The 22,329-nt window shown below is 52.6% G+C and overlaps 1 protein-coding gene across 1 annotated transcript; it reads left to right on the top strand.

The window, feature by feature from the left end:
• Nucleotides 1-990: 990 nt before the first annotated feature.
• LOC142921849 (uncharacterized) lies at nt 991-19,088 on the top strand. The gene is made up of 13 exons (XM_076063183.1): nt 991-1,070; nt 2,732-2,885; nt 3,695-3,794; nt 4,376-6,405; nt 7,990-8,671; nt 13,286-13,430; nt 13,781-14,345; nt 14,885-14,993; nt 15,380-15,443; nt 17,101-17,228; nt 18,403-18,556; nt 18,926-19,036; nt 19,078-19,088. Exons 5-13 carry the CDS (start codon nt 8,021-8,023, stop codon nt 19,086-19,088), a joined length of 1,938 nt encoding a protein of 645 aa, XP_075919298.1. The 5' UTR covers nt 991-1,070; nt 2,732-2,885; nt 3,695-3,794; nt 4,376-6,405; nt 7,990-8,020.
• The last annotated feature ends 3,241 nt before the right edge of the window (nt 19,089-22,329 follow it).

Below are 22,329 nucleotides of genomic sequence, written 5' to 3'. Positions count from 1 at the left end.
GGTGGGACAGCGATCGGCGTCACCGCTGTGCGTGTGGGCGACTCCGATCAGTGCGGGTACCACGTGATCTCACGTACAAATAAATAATTAAATAGGCGACCGCTATTTAATTTTTAATTAATTGATTCCGAGCCGCCGGGCGGCTTGTTGACACGACGGCTTAGTGAAATAATTAATTGGTTATTTCATACCAGCTGCGAGCGGGCGATTACATCACGTTTAAACGTCATCACATTTAAACGTCATCACATTTAAACGACATGACGTCACATTTAAACAACGACAAGATGACGTCATCCGCACGGTTAGGACGCGCGCCAAATTAACCCCTAGGCTTCCGTCAAACGGCACAAAAAAAACTAAAAAAATTACTGTCTCGTTGAATCTTTTGTTCTGTTCAATTTATTTCAAAGCCGTCGTATGATGAGACGAAGAAGCAATTTGTAAGTATCACGGTATAATAATTATTATTATTTTACGTGGCATATCTCACAAAAACTCGTGGTCAAACTCCTCGATTATTTCGTGAAAGTCCACGTAGAAACGAGAAAATAACACATTAAATAATGGCAACACGACGTTTCGATCATGATCAGGTTTAAATGAAAGAGAAAACGAACCTAGTAAAGTTAATAATATTAATATAATTCAATAAAACACACACAGAGACGTCTCACACAACGGTCAACACCCTACCTGGTTGATTGACGTTGGAAGACCACGCCCACACACGTGATCGTCTAACACGGTCGATTCCCACGTATTTACAGTAGGAATCGATTAATGAAGGTTCATTTTAGACCACTGTTGAGTCCCATGTTATCACAACGGAAATCGATTTCATTAGCCTAATCCATTATAAATCGATTCCCATGTTATCCCAAAGGAAATCGACTCCATACATTCATAACTCACCTATAATCGATTCCTAATTTTATCCCACGAGGAATCGACGCGTGTAAAGTTAATCGAACCTTAAATCGATTTTCTCTGCACGTGACTTGGCGTGTTGTGAATGGCGATGCGGAAACTCTTCGTCCTCCACCTCGTCACGTGGTGCAGCAGCCACGGTGAGCCGAGCCAATCGATACATCGGTGGAGCGGTGGTGCAGTGGTTAGCGCACTGTGTGTGTGTGGGGAGCGGTGGTGCAGCGCACTGTGTGTGTGTGGGGAGCGGTGGTGCAGTGGTTAGCGCACTGTGTGTGTGGGGAGCGGTGGTGCAGTGGTTAGTGCACGGTGTGTGTGGGGAGCGGTGGCGCAGTGGTTAGCGCACTGTGTGAGTGGTGTGTCTGTGTGTTGTGTGGTGTGTGTGTGGTGTGTGTGTGTGGTGTGTGTGTGTGGTGTGTGTGTGGTGTGTCTGTGTGTTGTGTGTGTGTGTGGTGTGTGTGTGTGGTGTGTGTGTGGTGTGTCTGTGTGTGGTGTGTGTGTGGTGTGTGTGGTGTGTCTGTGTGTGGTGTGTGTGTGTGGTGTGTGTATGGTGTGTGTGGTGTGTCTGTGTGTGGAGTGTGTGGTGTGTCTGTGTGTGGTGTGTGTGTGGTGTGTCTGTGTGTGGTGTGTGTGGTGTGTCTGTGTGTGGTGTGTCTGTGTGTGGTGTGTGTGTGGTGTGTGTGGTGTGTCTGTGTGTGGTGTGTGTGTGGTGTGTGTATGGTGTGTGTGGTGTGTCTGTGTGTGGTGTGTGTGGTGTGTGTGGTGTGTCTGTGTGTGGTGTGTGTGGTGTGTCTGTGTGTGGTGTGTGTGTGTGGTGTGTCTGTGTGTGGTGTGTGTGGTGTCTGGTGTGACTGTGTGTATGGTGTGTCTGTGTGTTGTGTGTGTGTGTGTGGTGTGTGGTGTGTCTGTGTGTGGTGTGTGTGTGTGGTGTGTGTCTGTGTGTGGAGTGTGTGGTGTGTCTGTGTGTGGTGTGTGTGTGGTGTGTGTGGTGTGTCTGTGTGCGGTGTGTCTGTGTGTGGTGTGTCTGTGTGTGGTGTGTGTGTGGTGTGTGTGGTGTGTCTGTGTGTGGGGTGTGTGTGGTGTGTGTATGGTGTGTGTGGTGTGTCTGTGTGTGGTGTGTGTGGTGTGTCTGTGTGTGGTGTGTCTGTGTGTGATGTGTGGTGTGTCTGTATGTGGTGTGTGGTGTATGTGGTGTGTCTGTGTGTGGTGTTTGTGTGTGTGGTGTGTCTATGTGTGGTGTGTGGTGTTTGTGTGTGTGGTGTGTCTGTGTGTGGTGTGTGTGGTGTTTGTGTGTGTGGTGTGTGACTGTGTGTGTGTGGTGTGTGTGTGTGGTGTGTGTGGTGTTTGTGTGTGTGGTGTGTGTGACTGTGTGTGTGGTGTGTGTGACTGTGGTGTGTCTGTGTGTGACTGTGTGGTGTGTCTGTGTGTGGTGTGTGACTGTGTATGTGTGGTGTGTGTGGTGTGTGACTGTGTGGTGTGACTGTGTGTGTTCTTCTCAGCCCCTCCTCAGAATTCACGCGTGCATTAACGTTAATGGAAGTCAGCTTGAACTATTTGTTAAAATAAATTAAATTACCCCGATGTGATTTGTTAAAATAAATATCACCCTGTATATTTCATTTCAGGCAATGTTATTGACTGTTTATTTTTTGTAAACGTTTAGAAGGTTGGTTTATAAAGGGTAGCGCTCAAAGCCTTACAGAAACCAATGAAAATATATATTTTTTAAAACAAAATATTTAAAGTGACTGAAACATATTCTTGGTTCTTAATTACTTTCATCCAACTTGTTTTCCATTTGTAGGAGTTCTCAAAGTGAAGAAAGGAAGCATGTCCCTTCCCATCGACGACCTTTCAAAACACATTTATCGCCTTGGCCGGTTTGTAAATTGCCCATCAAACTTACAGCCGCTGATGCAGGATCTGGCCAAAGCTGGATTTGTTTTTACATCGGAAAGGTAAGACATTGTTGAATGCTTCTCCTGCAAAGGGGTGATCGGTCATTGGAAGTCAGGTGACTCAGCTTAAAGGTCGCGGTCTGAGCTTGGCTGTGTTCGCTCCAACGCTGTCCTCTGGACAGCCCGGTCCCTTCACCTGATGAAGGCTGCTTGTGTTGTGGCCGAAACGTCGTGAGAATTTTATAGTGTTATTTTATCAATTTATTATTTTATTCTCATTCTACGTGGTGGTGACTTTACCGAAAGAACCAAAGAAGATGAATCCTTGCAGTCACGAAAGCTTTAAATCGAAATTTGGGTCGAACTTGCCGCACTATTACCAATTATCTTTCGTCGTTTTATTTTGGCAATCCGGTGTTTGGGAAATACTTTCCAGTGTCGCTGATTAGAAGGAATCTAATAGCTGGGGGTCCCTTTGATTAGGGGTAGGCAATGAAATATTTGATTGTGTTTACTTCTGCTTTGGATTTTTTTAAAAGTTGACCTTCATTAGGAGTTGGAATCGCCATTAACCCCCCCCCCCCCACCCTGTTTCTACTCATATCCTTAATTGTGTTACTGAGGGCATTCTTCCCTCGGCAGTGGTGCCTCAGGAAGTATCTATAGCTACAACTTAAAACGTATTGAAATATCTTCTGCATATCATAGCATAAACATGATTCATCGAGAAAATATGAATATCGAATATGCACAAACGCTTTTTTGTTACTTTCTGTGTATCCCTCCAGCAATGTGTGAGTGCGTGTCCATGAGATAGGTCAAATGCAGCGCAGGAGAATAACGTGCGGTACATATGTGTGTGGTCACAGGCGATGGCGACGGCGTGAAGTGCTTCCACTGTGACTGCGGTTTACCCAACTGGGAACGAGGTGACAATCCTTGGCATGAACATGCCACGTGGTTTCCCAGGTAATGCATTTGGGCACCTGCTACGTGGTGAAACGAACACCAGGTGGGTGGACATCTCGATTTGAAGCTTTCGCGACTGCAAGGGTTCATCTTCTTTGGTTCTGTCGGTAAAGTCACCACCTAGAATGAGAATAAAATAATAAATTAACACCATAAAATTCTCACGTCGTCCCGACAGTTCTGTACCTTTCACCTGAAGACGGCCGCTTGCGTTGTGGCCGAAACATCGTGAGAATTTTATTGTTTTATATTTTTATTTTTCTATTTAAAGCTTTCGCGACTGCAAGGGTTCATCTTCTTTGGTTCTTTCGGTAAAGTCACCACCACGTAGAACGAGGATAAAAATAATGAAATGAAACGGAACGTCGCGAGAATTTTATTGCTTTATTTTATTATTTTATTCTCATTCCACATGGTGACTTTACCGAAAGAACCAACGAAGACCAGATGGGCACTTCAAATACCCGAGCAACGTGATGTTCTATCAAGAGCTCTGACAAAGGGCTTGAAGTGAATGCACTTGAATGTTGAATCACAAATGACGGCTGTGGCACTGACACCTGCTCTGTTTTGCTCTACAGATGTTCATTTCTTTTGCAACAGAAGGGTGAAGCTTTCGTGAATGAAATAATGATGCAACATCCACAATTGATAGGACTTAGGGTAATGCGCACTCGTTTTGTTGGGTATTATATAATGTGCATACTGACATTGAAAAACACAGTTCCCGTTTGTCTTAAATGTAGTGAAAAATACAATTGTCCGAGCCGACTTTCGTTTCATGTAGTTGATATAGATTTATGTTTATAGAGTATTTAACAAAAAAAATGTTTTACGTGATTGGGTTTGCTCTGAATTCTGTTTGGTATTTTGAAGCTTTTGTCTGTCGTTGTTTTGGCGCTGATTCTATTAATTCTGTTCTGATTTAGATTTGCTTCGATGTATGTACTGCTACGTTATTGCTTTTGTCATTTTGGTGACCTACGTCAGTGAGTTCTCAGCTGTTAAACAAAACAGACTAATGTTAAACTAAGCATGCAACAGAAATGCTGTAAATCGTTCAGCGTAATAATCTAGAGTATTTGGCTGGTCACCAATATGCTTCGTGGTAAATAGAGCCTAGACTTAACAGGGCCTAAGCCCTCTTCCACTCGATACAAACATTGCCCCGGACCAATGCAGATGTCACTCCCCCACTAATATTAGCCGTGGCTCATCTGTGTACTGGACGTCTGTGAAAAAGAGCTTCATAGCTCATCAGATTCGCCCAGTATATTCTGATTGCAACGCGCCAGCGTCTGGACCAAATCTCTAACCCAACAGCATAAAAACCCAGTTTGAATAGCTGCCAATTAAATATTGAATGCACAAGTTGTTAAAATGCAATTATTTTATTTCGATTTAAAAGCTTTCTTGACTGCAGGGATTCATATTCTTGGTTCTTTCGGTAAAGTCACCACCACGTAGAAGGGAAACGATAAAATAATAAAAAATAAAACGATTAAATTCTCACGACGTTTCGACTGCAACACAAGCAGCAATCATCGTCAGGTGTGAGAACCACAGCAAGAAATTTTTTGGAATTTTTTTCTCTTGCTCACTCACAAAGACAAAGGTCCCCCGTGTAGCCTTAACAGACTGTAGGGGCAAGTGCTGTTAGCGAGTAGCAGCGCCTATGAAGGCCGGTACGGCACACGTGGGGGTGGGTGGCCAGCACCACGCCCGGCCGCTTTTGTCTCCCCAGTGCTAGCGATGTTGACTACTACACACCGCTACACCAGCTACCCATTTGAGTCTGAGTCGACCTAGGGGAGGCCCAGGACCGGTTCAGATAATCGTCACTGACGGTGTTTGACCGTGAGCGGGAATCGAACCCGGGTCGCCAATTTCGTAGCAAAGCGCAGCGCTAACCACTACACCCACCACTCCCCCACACGACAACATAATTGATCGTCGATTCATAGCATCGATCATCGATTCCACCGCCCCCTTTGTTGAAATGGTGGAAGAATCGATTCGCAATTTTTTATACGAAGCGAGTATCAATTACTATGCGCGTGCTGGTTCAGTTTCAGTTTATTTTGGTGTGACTGTGCAAACAGCACTCCCCCTGCTCTAAGCCACTCCCTCACCCGCTATAAGCCACTCCACCCACTCTAAGCCACTCCCCCACGCTCTAAGCCACTACTCCCCCCGCTCTAAGCCACTCCTGCCGTCCTAAGCCACGCCCCCCCCACTCTAAGCCACTCCCCCCCGCTCTAAGCCACTCCCCCCTGCTCTAAGCCACTCCCCCACGCTCTAAGCCACTCCCCCCACTCTAAGCCACTCCCCCACGCTCTAAGCTACTCCCCCCGCTCTAAGCTACTCCCCCCGCTCTAAGCCACTCCTGCCGTCCTAAGCCACTCCCCCCCGCTCTAAGCCACTCCCGCCGTCCTAAGCCACGCCCCCACCCGCTATAAGCCACTCCCCCGCTCTAAGCCACTCCCGCCGTACTAAGCCACTCCCCCCGCCGCCGTGGCCCCTCCCCTGGAGGCGGGGCTAGTGGCTTCGAACCGCCTCATTCCTGTTTGGCGCCAGCAAGCGCGACCGCCATTGTCTTCACGGGTCTCAGGTAAATGTTTACTTTAAAACTTTCGTGGCTGAGGTAGCAGCAGCCGCCTCCTCCTCACCACCTCCTCCTCACTCTCACCACCTCCTCCTCACTCACCACCTCCTCACTCTCACCACCTCCTCACCACCTCCTCACTCTCACCACCTCCTCCTCACTCTCATCACCTCCTCCTCACCTCCTCACTCTCACCACCTCCTCACTCTCACCTCCTCTCTCTGAGGGGAAGGCGCCAAGCTCTCTCTCTCACCACACTCACGGTGTGCGCCCTTCCCTCTCTCTGTTACTCACCACCTCACCACCTCCTCCTCCTCACTCTCACCACCTCCTCACCACCTCCTCACTCTCACTACCTCCTCCTCACCTCACTCTCACCACCTCCTCACCTCCTCCTCACTCTCACCACCTCCTCACTCTCACTACCTCCTCCTCACCTCACTCTCACCACCTCCTCACCTCCTCCTCACTCTCACCACCTCCTCACTCTCACCACCTCCTCACCTCCTCACTCTCACCTCCTCACCACCTCCTCCTCACTCTCACCTCCTCACCACCTCCTCACTCTCACCACCTCTCTCTGAGGGGAAGGCGCCAAGCTCTCTCTCACTCACTCACGGTGTGCGCCCTTCCCTCTCTGTTACTCACCACCTCCTCACCACCTCCTCACCACCTTCTCACCACCTCCTCACCACCTCCTCCTCACCCTCGCCTCTCTCACCGAGGGGAAGGCGCCAAGCTCTCTCTCACGAACCCTCTCTCTCTGTTCCTGACGTGGTGTACTCTGTGTGTGTGTAGATACAGTCTGTGTGTGTACACACAGTCTGTCTCTACACACAGTCTGCATGTACACACAGTCTGTCTCTACATACAGTCTGTCTCTACACACAGTCTGTATGTAGAGACAGTCTGTCTCTACATACAGTCTGTCTCTACACACAGTCTGTCTCTACATACAGTCTGTCTCTACATACAGTCTGTCTCTACACACAGTCTGTCTCTACACACAGTCTGTCTCTATACACAGTCTGTCTCTACATAGTCTGTCTCTACACACAGTCTGTCTCTACACACAGTCTGTCTCTACACACAGTCTGTCTCTACACACAGTCTGTCTCTACACACAGTCTGTCTCTACACACAGTCTGTCTCTACACACAGTCTGTCTCTACACACAGTCTGTCTCTACACACAGTCTGTCTCTACACACAGTCTGTCTCTACACGCAGTCTGTCTCTACACGCAGTCTGTCTCTACACGCAGTCTGTCTCTACACGCAGTCTGTCTCTACACGCAGTCTGTCTCTTCTTGTACACTCTCTGTGTACAGTGTCTGTGTACAGTATCGGTCTGTTTACAGTATCTCTCTGTGTACAGTATCTCTGTGTACAGTATGTGGCTGTGTACAGTATCTGTCAGTGTACAGTATCTGTCCGTGTACAGTATCTGTCAGTGTACAGTATCTGTCCGTGTACAGTATCTGTCAGTGCACAGTATCTGTCCGTGTACAGTATCTGTCCGTGTACAGTATCTGCCCTCACACCCACCCACACGCTCACCTCTCCCCCACTCTCCCTCCCCCCCCCCGCAGACTGAGGGACACAGCCACCACCACCACCACCATGGTCACCTCCACCACCATCATGGTCACCTCCACCACGGCCCTCACGACCCCGCGCCCTGCCGCCGCTGCTGCTGCTGCTGCTGGCTCCCCGCACCGCTGGTGGAGCTGCTTCCTGGGAACCTTTAGACGCCTCTTCACCAACACCACCACCTCCAACACCACCAAAAACACCAACAACAACACCACTAACACCACCAACAATTCCTCCAACACCAACAACACCGCCAAAACCACCACCTCCAACACCGCCAACAACACCACCTCCAACACCACCAAAAACACCAACAACACCACCTCCAACACCACCAAAAACACCAATAACAACACCACTAACACCACCACCTCCAACACCGCCAACAACACCACCTCCAACACCGCCAACAACACCACCGCCAAAACCATCAAAACCACCAACAACACCACCACCAACACCACCACCACCAACACCACCACCGCCGCCACCAGGGTGTTGCAGCAGGCAGCGAGAGGGCGCCGCTCCGTGGGGGAGGGCGTTGGCGGTGGCGGTGGCGTTGGCGGTGGCGTTGGCGTTGGCGAGCAACCCAGTGAGTTGGTGCTGGCGGTGGTGAGGGCGGCCGGGTCGCTGCGCCAACTCCTGACGCTGCTCGCTGCCCGTGAGGTCGACGACCAGGTGAGACCACGTGTGGGGCAGTGGGAGTCTGTGTGTGTCTGTCTGTGTGTGTGTCTGTGTGTGTCTGTGTGTGTGTGTCTGTTTGTATGTCTGTGTGTGTGTGTGTCTGTCTGTGCTCGCTAACAGCACTTGCCCCTACAGTCTGTTCAGGCTATACGGGGGATCTTTGTCTTTGTATCTTTGTCTGTCTGTGTGCGTGTGTCTGTGTGTGTGGGGAGCGGTAGTGTAGCGGTTAGCGCTACACCGCGCTATGAACCTGGCGACCCGGGTTCGATTCCCGCTCACGGTCAACACCGGTGACGATTATCTGAACCGGTCCCGGGCCTCCCCTAGGTCGACTCAGCCTCAAATGAGTACCTGGTGTGGTGTGTAAACATCGCCACTAGGGAGACAAAGGCGGTCGGGCGTAGTGCTGGCCACCCACCCCCTCGTGTACCGTTCCGGCCTTCATAGGTGCTGCTCGCTAACAGCACTTGCCCCTACAGTCTGTTAAGGCTACACGGGGGATCTTTGTCTTGTCTGTGTGTGCATCTCCTCACCTCCGCGTGCCCCCACAGGTGTGTGTGTTCGTGTGCGTGTGTGTGTATGTGTGTGTCTTGTGTGTATGTGTGTGTGCATCTCCTCACCTCCGCGTGCCCCCACAGGTGTGTGTGTGTGTGTGTATGTGTGTGTGTCTGTATGTGTGTGTGTGTCTTGTGTGTGTGCGTGTGTCTGTGTGTGTGTGCATCTCCTCACCTGCCCGTGCCCCCACAGGTGTGTGTGTTCGTGTGTGTGTGTCTTGTGTGTGTCTGTGTGTGTGTGTCTGTGTGTCTGTGTGTGTGTAGTCCGGCAAAACAACCCCCGACCTCCTCGCGGTGCCGGACGGGCAACTCTGTCGTGGACAGTGCTGTGGGGGAAGATCCAATTTTGATTGGCTCCTCCCCTCATGGCATATGTGTCCACCACAGGGGCTAAACGGGGGCTCTGGACGGGCGCGAGGGGCTGGTAACCCCTTCACCTTCAATTAATTACCACGAAACCACGAGTTAAACTGAAATATGTAACTAATAAGCTTGTGCCGGAGGCCCCGGGGGGCCAGGCGTCTATGACGTCTCCTGGCCAAACCCCAATTGGCGGAGCCAGGAGATTGAATACCTACCCTCGGGGCTACTCCAGAAACAACGAAAAGCCACTACGGGTGGCCACGTGGAATGTTCGAACGCTCACTGCAGAGGAGAGGCTGCCACTCCTCTGTCGGGAGCTGGACCGGTACCGCCTGGATCTATGCGGCATTCAGGAGGTCCGGTGGACCGGCTCTGGCTCCTGCCACCATGAGGGGTGGACAGTCCTCTACTCGGGGCAGCAGACTGCCAAACAACAGAGTGTGGGTCTTCTTTTGAACAAAAGAATGAAGGGGGCATGGGAGCGTGGCGGTGAGGTGTGGGAAGCTGTAAGCCCCAGGCTACTTTGGGCTCGCCTTCCCATCAACCGGAGGCGAGGAATAATGGTCGTGGTTACTTATGCCCCCACCGAAGATGAACATCCGTGGAGGGATGCAGGCAAAGCCGATGAGTCAGATGCCTTCTATGACCTCCTGTCACAGGTGCTGGCTAAAGTGGCCCCTCGGGATAGAGTCATCATGTTGGGTGACTTCAATGCCCGAGTTGGTCATGATACTGGCACCTGGTCTGGAGTGATTGGAGGGCATGGGCCAGATCAGCTCAATAACAACGGTAAGAGGCTGCTAGATTTTTGTGCAGCCCATGGGCTTGTAATTACCAACACGCTGTTCCGGAATTGGCGCATCCACACAACATCATGGATGCATGCCGGGTCCAAGCAAGAACATCTGCTGGACTACATAGTGACGGACCAGCGAATGCGAGCCCATGTTCTTGACACCAGGACCTACCGTGGAGCTGATCTGCCCTCTGACCATCGACTAGTCATCTGTAAGATGCGCCTGCCATTCTTCCACTCCGGTGGTGGGTGTGCACCCAGGACCCCATTCCGACCTAAAGTGGCCTGGTCTCAGTTATCTGATGAAAGTTGCAAGCGAGAATTTCATCATCGCTTGCGGCTGGGATTGGCATCGTCCCCGACTCCTCCTGATGTCGAGGGTAAATGGGCGAGGTTTAGGACTGTGACTCATGCAGCTGCAATGGCTGCTTTAGGTACGCGGTCCAGACCTCCTCAGAGACCCTGGCTGACAGAGGATGTGTTCAGGATGGTTGAGAAAAAGCGACAGGCCCACTGTCATCGGCTACAGAATCCCACGTCAGAGAATGAGGAGGCTTACCGCAGCCTTCGCTCGGAGGTTCGGAGAGCCGTGAGGCGCTGCAAGGATGGGTGGTGGTCGCGGGTTGCTGAGGAGATGAAGTCTGCCTCAGTGGCCCGTGATCACAAATCTCTATTTAACTCCATCAAAAAAGTAACCTGCAGCGCCACACCTATTACCATCATTAGGGGAAAAAACGGTGATCCAATCTCCGACCCCCAGGAACAGGTTTGCAGATTTGCTGAGCATTTCTGTGAGGTCCTGGGGGAGGGAAAATCCCTCAGCCAGGAAAACATCGTGGCACAAAGTGAGGATGACCCTGCTGAGGCTGCGGTGCCTCAAATATTGGAAGAAGTCACCCCCTGTGAGTGGCTGGCTGAGGTGACGTCTGCTGAGGAAGTACTGAAGGCGATCCGGAGTCTGAGACCAGGAAAGGCAGCGGGCAGAGATGATCTCCTAAGCGAAATGCTGAGGGAGGGTGGCGTTTGTGCACAGACTGCCCTATATGACATCATAACAACAGTCTGGACCACTGGACGGGTTCTGCAGGATTGGAAGGATGCCCTGGTGGTCCCCCTTTTTAAGAAGGGGGACCGCACAGACTGTAACAACTACAGGGGCATCTCACTCAGTGTGCCAGGAAAGGTCCTGGCAAGGATTATTCAGCATCGCCTTGCCAGGCACGCTGAGGAGAGGCGGAGCCCCAATGTGGTTTCAGGAAAGGGCGGTCCTGCACAGATGCCATATTTTCTGTCCGTCTGCTACAGCAGAGGTGTAGGGAATTCCAACAAGACCGACATCTCTGCTTTATTGACCTGGTCAAGGCCTATGATACCATCAGTAGGCCTGGGCTCTGGGTCGTTCTTCGTGCTTTTGGAGTACCTGACCCTCTGCTCACGATCATTAAGGACCTTCATGATGGTGAGCGGGCCCGGGTAAAACTACGTGGCCGGGAGTCAGAGCCATTCCCTGTACACCTTGGGGTGCGACAGGGATGTCCTCTGGCTCCCACATTATTTAACATCTATTTTGACCACGTAGTTCGTGAAGCCTTCAATAGCTCTACCGGGGGAATCTCCATATGGTACAGATATAATGGGAGGCTGATTGATGCCCGGGTGCGGTCAAGGGATGGCTCCCTATTGCTCAAACACGTTATGTATGCTGATGATTTGGTAATAGCTGCTCAGTCAGAGGAGGAGTTGGAGACGCTGCTGCTGAGACTGGAGCATGCCACTAAGAGGTGGGGCCTTACCATCAGCCCCACCAAAACTAAGCACCTGCCTGGGTATTTTGTACCATCGGACACTCCACCCCCACAACTCCCAATCGGTGATGGGGCAGTTGTGGAGAAAGTGGAGTGTTTCCCATACCTGGGCAGTGTGCTTATGACTGGCTCCAGTTTAACAGCAGAGGTCTCACTCCGAATCAGTCGAGCGGCAATATCCTTTCATCGGTTGCGTAACGCTGTGTGGAAGCTACCTGGTCTGTCGCTCTGCACTAAGCGTCAGGTCTTCTCGGCCACGGTCATTCCCTCCCTTCTCTACGCTTGCGAAACGTGGACCCCGCTAATGGAACATCTTCGCCGGTTAGAAACATTTAGGCTGGCCTGCCTACGATCCATACCGGGTTGAACCAGACTGGATTGTGTGAGGAGCTCACAAATCCTTGAAAGATCTGGGCAAGGTCCCATCGGTGAGCTTCTCCGGCGGGCAAGGCTGCGATGGCTGGGTCATGTAGCCCGCATGCCCAGCCACCGCATGCCGAAACAGCTTTTGTTCGGCCGGATTGAGGGGGCTAAGCGGGCGCTGCACGGGCTAGAGAAGAGATGGAGTGATATGGTACAGGAGGAACGTGGAGCTGAGTGGACTTGCCGATGACTGGTACCAGCGGTGTCAAGATCGGCCTCTGTGGAGGAGGCTCGTGAAGGATGCTACTGGGCAGTTGGAGGTAGTCGCCCTCCAACAACAACGGAGGGCGGAGGAGCGACGCTCACAACAACGAGCGGAGCGCCGGGTGGCGAAAGCACAGCAGGTTGGCACAGTAGGGGGCACAGGTGGTGCATCAGCCAGTCATCTCAGTCAGTCGACCCGTGGCACCTGGGTCTGCCCCGTGACCTCCTGCCAGCGGGCGTTCGACACTTCACGTGGCCTCAGGGTGCACATAGCCTGGCACAAGCGTCGTGGTGACGTCACCGCCACTTAGTGGCGAATGGCGGTTGTTATTGTTGTGTCTGTGTGTGTCTTGTGTGTGTATCTCCTCACCTCCGCGTGCCCCCACAGGTGTGTGTGTGTGTGTCTGTGTGTATGTGTGTGTGTCTTGTGTGTGCATCTCCTCACCTCCGCGTGCCCCCACAGGTGTGTGTGTTCGTGTGCGAGGCGTTGCAAGCCCTCAGCTCCAGCCGTGTTGGTGCGTTGGCGCTTTGCAACAGGGGCGGCGTCGCCGCCCTCGCCAGCCTGCTGGGACGCACTCGAAACCCTCACGCCCTGGAGAGGATCACCGGTAACAACGCACCAGCCTTCGTGGTGACCTGCTGGTGGTGGTGATGATCTGGTGATGATGATGATGATCTGGTGATGATGATGATGTGATGACGATGATGATGATGATCTGGTGATGATGATGATCTGGTGATGATGATGTGATGATGATGATCTGGTGATGATGATAATGATCTGGTGATGATGATGATGATCCGGTGATGATAATCTGGTGATGATGATGATGATCTGGTGATGATGATGTGATGATGAACTGGTGATGATGATGATCTGGTGATGATGATGATCTGGTAATGATGATGATGATGATAATATGGTGATGATGATGATCCAGTGATGATGATGCCCCAGGCACGCTGTGCAACCTGACGTACCACGAGTCTCTGAGGGTGGCACTGGTGTGCTGCCTGCCGGCACTGGTGGAGCTCGTGATGGTGCCGGAGAGCGGCTGGATCAGCAACCGGGGAGCCTCGCCCACCTCACCCACCTCGTTCACCTCATCCACCTCGCTCACCTCATCCACCTCGCTCACCTCATCCACCTCGCTCACCTCATCCACCTCGTTCACCTCATCCACTTCGCCCACCTCACCCACCTCGTTCACCTCATCCACCTCGCTCACCTCATCCACCTCGTTCACCTCATCCACCTCGCTCACCTCATCCACCTTGCTCACCTCACCCACCTCGCTCACCTCGCCCACCTCACCCACCTCGCTCACCTCACCCTCCTCGCCCACCTCACCCTCCTCGCCCACCTCATCCACCTCGCCCACCTCATCCACCTCGCTCACCTCGCTCACCTCACCCTCCTTGCCCACCTCATCCACCTCGCTCACCTCGCTCACCTCGCCCGCCTTGCCCTGCTCGCCTTCCTCGCCCTCCGCGGCATTCTGCAACACCCTGAAGTGCCTGCGGTAAGGCGCGCCGAGGCAGACGTCACGGCGGTGACGTCGTGGTTGATGTGACGTCGGTGACGTCGTGGTTGATGTGACGTCGGTGACGTCCTGGTTGACGTCACGGCGGTGACGTCAACCACAACGTCACAGCGGTGACGTCATGGTTGTTGTGACGTCGTGGTTAACGTCACGGCGGTGACGTCAACCACGACGTCACGGCGGTGACGTCGTGGTTGATGTGACGTCGGTGACGTCGTGGTTGATGTGACGTCAGTGACGTCAGGGTTGACGTCACGGCGGTGACGTCGTGGTTGTTGTGACGTCCGTGACGTCGTGGTTGACGTCACGGCGGTGACGTCGTGGTTGATATCACGGCGGTGACGTCGTGGTTGATGTGACATCGGTGACGTCAGGGTTGACGTGACGGCGGTGACGTCAGGGTTGACGTCACGGTGGTGACGTCAGGGTTGACGTCAGGGTTGACGTCACGGCGGTGACGTCAGGGTTGACGTCACGGCGGTGACGTCGTGGTTGACGTGACGTTCGTGACGTTCCAGGGAGTTGAGCTCGAACATGTGGCTGAGCGTGCGGCAGTGCGAGGGGCTGGTGGACTGCGTGCTGCACTTCATCCGCTCGGCACTCAAAGGGCACAACACCGAGACTCAGGTGACCCCCACACCAAGGTGCTTGTGTGTGCATGTGTGTATGTGTGTGTGCGCGTGTGTATGTGTGTATGTGTACGTGTGTGTATGTGTGTATGTATGTATGTATGTGTGCGCGTGTGTATGTATGCGTGTGTGTATGTCCACGTGTGTGTAGGTGTGTATGTATGCGTGTGTGTATGTATGTGTGTGTATGTATGTGTGTGTGTATGTGTGCGTGTGTGTATGTATGTGTGTGTGTATGTCTGCGTGTATGTGTGTGTGTGTAATGTCCGCGGCGCTGGCCATCCACCCCCTCATGAGCAACTAACAGCACTGTCCCCTACGGTCTGCCACGGGCTACACGGGGGATCTTTGCCTTCATCTGCCGTGGTCTGTCTGTGTCCGCAGGCGGTGGAGGATGCAGTCTGCATCATGCACCAGCTGAGCGTGCACATCACGACCCGTAAAACAGGTGGCCACTGTCACCCCCCCTCACTCACACCCTCACTCACACCCTCACTCCCCTCTCACACCCTCACTCACTCCCCTCTCACTCCCTCACTCACTCCCCTCTCACTCACTCCCTCACTCACTCCCTCACTCCCTCACTCACTCCCTCACTCACTCACTCACTCCCTCACTCACTCACACCCCTCTCACACCCTCACTCACACCCTCACTCACACCCTCACTCACACCCTCACTCACACACTCACTCACACCCTCACTCACACCCTCACTCACACCCTCACTCACTCACTCACACCCTCACTCACACCCTCACTCACACCCTCACTCACACACACTCACTCACTCACACCCTCACTCACACCCTCACTCACACCCTCACTCACCCCCTCTCCCCCTCCCTCCCCCCTCCCTTCCCCCTCCCTCCTCCCCGCGGTCAGTCCTGAGTCGCAGCACTCACAGATACAGCAGCAGCCTCCTTCCCTTCCTCCTTCTCATCCTCGCCTCCTCCTCCACCTCCTGCTCATCCTCCTCCCCCCCTCCTCCCCCTCCTCGACCTCCTCCTCCCCCTCCTTCACCCCCTCCTTCTCACTCTTCTCCCCCTCACCCCCCTCCTCATACCCCTCCCTCCTCCTCCTCACAGTGAGTCCTGAAACTGCGCGCCTACTTCTCTCTGTGTAGTGTATAGTGTAGTGTACAGTGTAGTGTACAGTGTAGTGTATATTCGTGTCGTGTGTAGTGTAATGTATAGTTAGTGTATAGTCGTGTATAGTGTACATAATAGAGTTTTTTTGGGTTAGATCACGTAAATATATAAATGTTGAGTCGTTAAAACCCACCACCACCCGACACAGCCACCTAGTAAGGGTTGTCACGTAAACAGAACGTGGCCAATTCGTCACTAGTACAGCACTAGTGTGTAGTGTAGTGTATAATGTAGTGTATAGTGTAGTGTATAGTGTAGTGTAGTAGTGTGTAGTGTAGTGTCTACTAGTGTAGTGTATAGTGTATAGTAGTGTATAGTGTATAGTAGTGTAGTGTATAGTAGTGTAGTGTATAGTGTAGTATATAGTAGTGTAGTGTATAGTAGTATATAGTGTAGTGTATAGTGTAGTGTATAGTGTCTTGTATAGTGTAGTGTATAGTAGTGTATAGTGTAGTTTATAGTGTATAGCAGTGTATAGTGTAGTGTATAGTGTTGTGTATAGTGTAGTGTACTGGTACAGATTCCTTGTAAAAGGTTTCAGTTTGGTGTTTTAACATCTTAACACAGCTGTTTTGTTGCCAGAAAAAGGGGAAAAACGTATTATCAGTGTAGTGTATGGTAGGGTGGTGTAGTGTATAGTGTAGTATAGTAGTTTAGTGTAGTCTGTAGTGTAGTTTATAGTGTAATATAATGTGTTGTGTATGGTATAGAGTGTAGTGTAGTCTGCAGTGTATAGTAGTGTAGTGTATAGTAGTGTAGTGTATGGTAGTGTGGTGTATAGTGTAGTGTATAGTAGTGTATAGTGTAGTGTATAGTAGTGTAGTGTATTCTGCAGTGTATAGTAGTGTAGTGTATAGTACTGTATAGTAGTGTAGTAGTGTATAGTATTGTGTATAGTAGTGTAGTGTATGGTAGTGTGGTGTGTAGTAGTTTATGATGTACGGGCGTTGTGCAGGCTGTGAGCTGCTGTACCAACCCGACGCGGTCAGCTGCTACGTGTCCCTGCTGCAGCAGTCACACAACCCGGTCGTCCTGGAATCGGCAACCAGCATCATCTACACCCTGGCCAGCAGAGACACCGAGGTGGGGGCTCACTGCACCATAAAACCAACACCCGCGCCAGGCCGTGTGCACGTCTAGGGCCGGCAGGAGGTCGCGGTGCGGACCCGCCAGGTGCCGTGGGGTCAACCGACTGAGGAGATGACCGCCGGCCGTTGCACCACCACCCGTGCCCCCTACTGCGCCAACTCGCCGCGTTTTAGCCACCCCGGCGCTCCGCTCGTTGTTGTGAGCGTCGCTCCTCCTGCCCCCGTTCGCTAACAACGCTCCCTAGCAACACTCGCTACTAAAGCTCCCTAGCAACGCTCGCTACCAACGCTCGCTACTAACGCTCCCTAACAACGCTCCCTAGTAACATTCGATACCAACGCTCCCTAGCAACACTCGCTACTAACGCTCGCTATCGACGCTCCCTACCAACGCTCCCTACCAACGCTCGCTACCAACGCTCGCTAGCAACGCTCGCTACTAACGCTCCCTAGCAACGCTCGCTACTAACGCTCCCTAACAACGCTCGCTACTAACGCTCCCTAGCAACGCTCACTACTAACGCTCCCTAGCAACGCTCCCTGCCAACGCTCGCTAGCAACGCTCGCTAGCAACGCTCCATAGCAACGCTCGCTAACAACGCTCCCTAGCAACGCTCCCTACCAACGCTCGCTAGCAACGCTCGCTACCAACGCTCCCTAACAACGCTCCCTACCAACGCTCCCTAACAACGCTCCCTAGCAACACTCGCTACTAACTCTCCCTACCAACGCTCGCTACCAACGCTCGCTAGCAACGCTCGCTACTAACGCTCCCTAGCAACGCTCGCTACTAACGCTCCCTAGCAATGCTCGCTACTAACGCTCCCTAGCAACGCTCCCTGCCAACGCTCGCTAGCAACGCTCGCTCGCAACGCTCGCTAGCAACGCTCGCTAGCAATGCTCACTAACAACGCTCCCTAGCAACGCTCCCTACCAACACTCGCTAGCAACGCTCGCTACCAACGCTCCCTAGCAACGCTCGCTACTAACGCTCCCTACCAACGCTCCCTAACAACGCTCCCTAGCAACACTCGCTACTAACGCTCCCTACCAACGCTCCCTACCAACACTCCCTAGCAACGCTCCCTAGCAACGCTCCCTAGCAACGCTCACCGTGTGACGCGCCGTCTGCGTGGTGCTGTCTTGTTGCCGTGCGTCGTCGCGAGCAGTGGTCGGCGTTGGCAGGCGTGGTTGTCGCTCACAGCGGGGGGCTGCCCTGCCTCCTGAAGCAGCTGCGGAGCCATCGACGGCTGCTGGCGTTCACCTCGGTCAACGCTGTGCGAGTCCTCGCTCGGAATGACCCCAACAGCCAGAGACTCATCGGTGGGACGCGGGGGAGGTGGTAATGGGGGGTGGAGGGAGGTGGTGATGGGGGTGGTGATAGAGGTGATGGGGGGGAGGGAGGTGGCGATGGGGGTGATGATAGAGGTGATGGGAGGGAGGTGGTGATGGGGGTGGTGATAGAGGTGATGGGAGGGAGGTGATGATGGAGATGTGGATGGAGGTGATGATGGTGGTGATGGAGGTGATGATGATGATTCAGGTGGTGATGGGAGTGGTGATGGAGGTGGTGATGGAGGTGATGATTCAGGTGGTGATGGGGGTGGTGATGGAGGTCATGACGATGATGATTCAGGTGGTGATGGGGGTGGTGATGGAGGCCGCTCACCACCGTCTCCCCGCACTCCCCAGGGCTGTACAACGGCGTGAGGATCCTCACCCTGATGCTGCCGGTTGTTGGCGAGGGTGGTGAGGGTGGTGAGGGTGGTGTGGAGGGTGGTGATGGTGGTGGTGATGGTGAGGGTGAGGGTGGTGAGGGTGGTGAGGGTGAGTGTGGTGAGGAGGGTGGTGGTGAGGGTGGTGAGGGTGGTGAGGGTGGTGAGGGTGAGGGTGGTGAGGGTGGCGAGGGTGGTGAGGAGGGTGGTGGTGAGGGTGGTGGTGAGGGTGCTGAGGGTGGTGAGGGTGGTGAGGGTGGTGAGGGTGGTGGTGAGGCCTCCCGGCTGGGTGAGGACAGGGTGTCGGCGGTGCTCTGGGCGCTCACTGCGCTGGTGTGCGGCAGCGCCGCCAACGCTCAGCGCCTGCAGGCCAGCGGTGGCGTGGGGCGAGTCGTGGACATCCACACCAGCCGGTGGGTGGGGGGGAAGTACACACTCACCACTCACACTCACACTCACCACACTCACTCACCACTCACCACACTCACTCACCACTCACTCACCACTCACCACTCACACTCACCACACACACTCACTCACACTCACCACTCTCTCACTCACCACTCACACTCACCACCATCACTCACCACTCACACTCACCACTCACTCACCACTCTCACTCACTCACCACTCTCTCACTCACCACTCACCACTCTCACTCACCACTCACACTCACCACTCACTCACCACTCTCACTCACCACTCACTCACCACTCACTCACTCATCACGCTCACCACGCTCACCACTCTCACCACGCTCACCACCCTCACCACACTCACCACTCTCACCACTCTCATCACTCTCACCACACTCACCACTCTCACCACGCTCACCACCCTCACCACTCTCACCACTCTCACCACGCTCACCACGCTCACCACGCTCACCACTCTCACCACCCACACTCACCACCACTCTCACCACTCTCACCACCCACACTCACCACACACACTCACCACTCTCACTCACCACGCTCACCACTCTCACCACACTCACCACTCTCATCACTCTCACCACCCACACTCACCACTCTCATCACTCTCACCACGCTCACCACCCACACTCACCACCACTCACCAGGCGTGGTGCTGACCACCCACCACGTGGTATGTCACAGCGCCGGCTGTCATAGGCGCTACTGCTCGCTACTAACAGCACTTACCCCTACATTCCGCTGAGGCTACACAGCTGGGGATCTTTGGCTTTGTGTGTGTGTGTGTGTATCTGCGTGTGTGTATCTGTGTGTGTGTCTGTGTGTATCTGTGTTTGTGTCTGTGTGTATGTGTCTATGTGTATCTGTATGTATCTGTGTGTGTGTCTGTGTGTGTGTGTGTGTATCTGTGTGTGTGTGTGTCTGTGTGTATCTGTGTGTGTATGTGTGTGTGTCTGTGTGTGTGTGTGTCTGGCCTTCATAGGTGCTCGCAAACAGCACTTGCCCCTACAGTCTGTTAAGGCTATATGGGGGATCTTTGTCTTTGTGTCTGTGTGTGTGTCTGTGTGTGTGTCTGTGTGTGTATCTGTGAGTGTGTACTTGTATGTGGGAGCGGTAGTGTAGCGGTTAGCGCTACGCCGCGCTAGGAACCTGGCGACCCGGGTTCGATTCCCGCTCAATGGCCAACACCAGTGATGATTATCTGAACCGGTTCTGAGTCTCCCCTAGGTCGACTCAGCCTCAAATGAGTACCCGGTGCTGTGTGTAGCAAACATCGCCACTAGGGAGACAAAGGCGGCCGGGCGTGGTTCTGGCCACCCACCCCCTCGCGTGCCGTTACCGGCCTTCACAGGCGCTCGCTAACGGCACCACTCGCCCCTACGGTATGTTAAGGCTACACGGTGGACCTTTGTATCTTTGTTGAGCGTCTGTGGCGGGCGTGTGTCCGTGCTTGCTGCTGCCTCAGGACGGCGCTGAGCCAGGATCGGTTTGCCGCCAAGGTTCTGCTCGCCGCTCTCTGGGCTCACCGCGAGTTGCACGACAGCTTCAGGAATGGCGGCTGGGGCAGGGAGCACTTCCTGTCGCAGAGATGCCTGGAGCGGCAGCGGCAGCAGCAGCGCCAGCAGCAGTGGCAGCAGCAGCACCACCAGTGGCAGCGCCAGTGGCAGTGGCAGCTGTGGCAGCTGCGGCAGCAGCAGCAGCAGCTGCAGCAGCGGCAGTAGCGGCAGCTGTGGCAGCGGCAGCAGTGGCAGCTAAGGCAGCTGAGGCAGCAGCAGCAGTAGTAGGAGTAGTAGTGGTTGTAGCAGTAGTGGTAGTTGATGATGATGTTGTTGTTGATGTTGTTGATGTTGTTGATGTTGTTGATGATGTTGTTGATGATGTTGTTTATGATGTTGATGTTGTTGATGATGTTGTTGTTGATGATGATGTTGTTGATACTCTTTGGTTCTATTGGGTAAAGTCACGTAGTTGAAAATAAAATAACAAAAAATCACGACGTTTCGGCCAGAACACAAGCGGCCTTCATAAGGTGAAGGGACGAGACTGTCTGGAGGACAGCGCTGGAGTGGAAGAAGCCACGCTTAGATCACGACCTTTAAGCTGTGTGAGAAGAAAAACACAAATTGCCTTGACAAAGGAATTAGCATATAATTTAGCATTGAAATGGCTCATTGAAATAGCTAAGTGAAAGTATACACATCCGCAGAGGTACCCCTTGACAAAGGAATTAACGCAGGAGTGGAAGAAGCCACGCTTAGATCACGACCTTTAAGCTGTGTGAGAAGAAAAAGGCCAAGTGCCTTGACAAAGGAATTAGCATATAATTTAGCATTGAAATGGCTCATTGAAATAGCTAAGTTAAAGTATACACATCCGCAGAGGTACCCCTTGACCAAGGAATTAGCATAGAATTTAGCATTGAAATAGCTGAGTGATTAGCTTGTAACTGGTCACAGAAACAGCTATGTTAAAGTTAGAGCATATACATTCACCGAGGCACCTAGTACTCATCAAACAGGAGAATTTAGCGAAACACAACCACGCTCAGACATCGGACCTGTGTGCGAGCAAACAAAGTGTTCTGACAAAGAAATTAGCATAAAAATTAGCATTTGATTGGCGGATTTTAGGAAAGAGGTGGTGTACGTGCCGGTGGACTTGCAGTTTGGCGCGGGGCGGGGGGGGGAAAGGGGGGAGGGGGAGTTTACCTATTGATGGTGTGAAAAGGGGGAATTTATAAGAGCTGCGAAAGTTTGGGGTACCACTACTTGAAAAATATACTGTACCATTGAAATTAGTTTAATGTTTAGTTCGATTTAGAACATCTTTCCAATGGTTCCTTAATTTGAAACCATCCTCTCCGTTTAAATTGTGTCTGTGTTTGTAGATCTGAATTGCTTCATGAACAAATCTCTCAAAAGCCCATGGGTTTACAAAGAACCTTGGT

This window comes from Petromyzon marinus, unplaced genomic scaffold, assembly GCF_048934315.1.
Source record: "Petromyzon marinus isolate PM22_M1 ecotype Great Lakes invasive population unplaced genomic scaffold, UKy_Petmar_22M1.pri1.0 PM_G_Scaffold_9, whole genome shotgun sequence".
NCBI lineage: Eukaryota > Metazoa > Chordata > Hyperoartia > Petromyzontiformes > Petromyzontidae > Petromyzon > Petromyzon marinus.
The sequence above is the reverse complement of the archived record's forward strand: the minus strand, read 5'-3'. Positions and strand labels throughout refer to the sequence as shown.

Bases quoted from the DNA above. Each gene is read 5' to 3' on its own strand.
- LOC142921849 (XM_076063183.1), top strand. From the start codon at position 8,021: ATGGTCACCTCCACCACCATCATGGTCACCTCCACCACGGCCCTCACG. The intron at 14,994-15,379 runs GTGACCCCCACA...CTGTGTCCGCAG, and splicing joins GGCACAACACCGAGACTCAG to GCGGTGGAGGATGCAGTCTG. The intron at 17,229-18,402 runs GTGGGGGCTCAC...CGTCGCGAGCAG, and splicing joins TGGCCAGCAGAGACACCGAG to TGGTCGGCGTTGGCAGGCGT.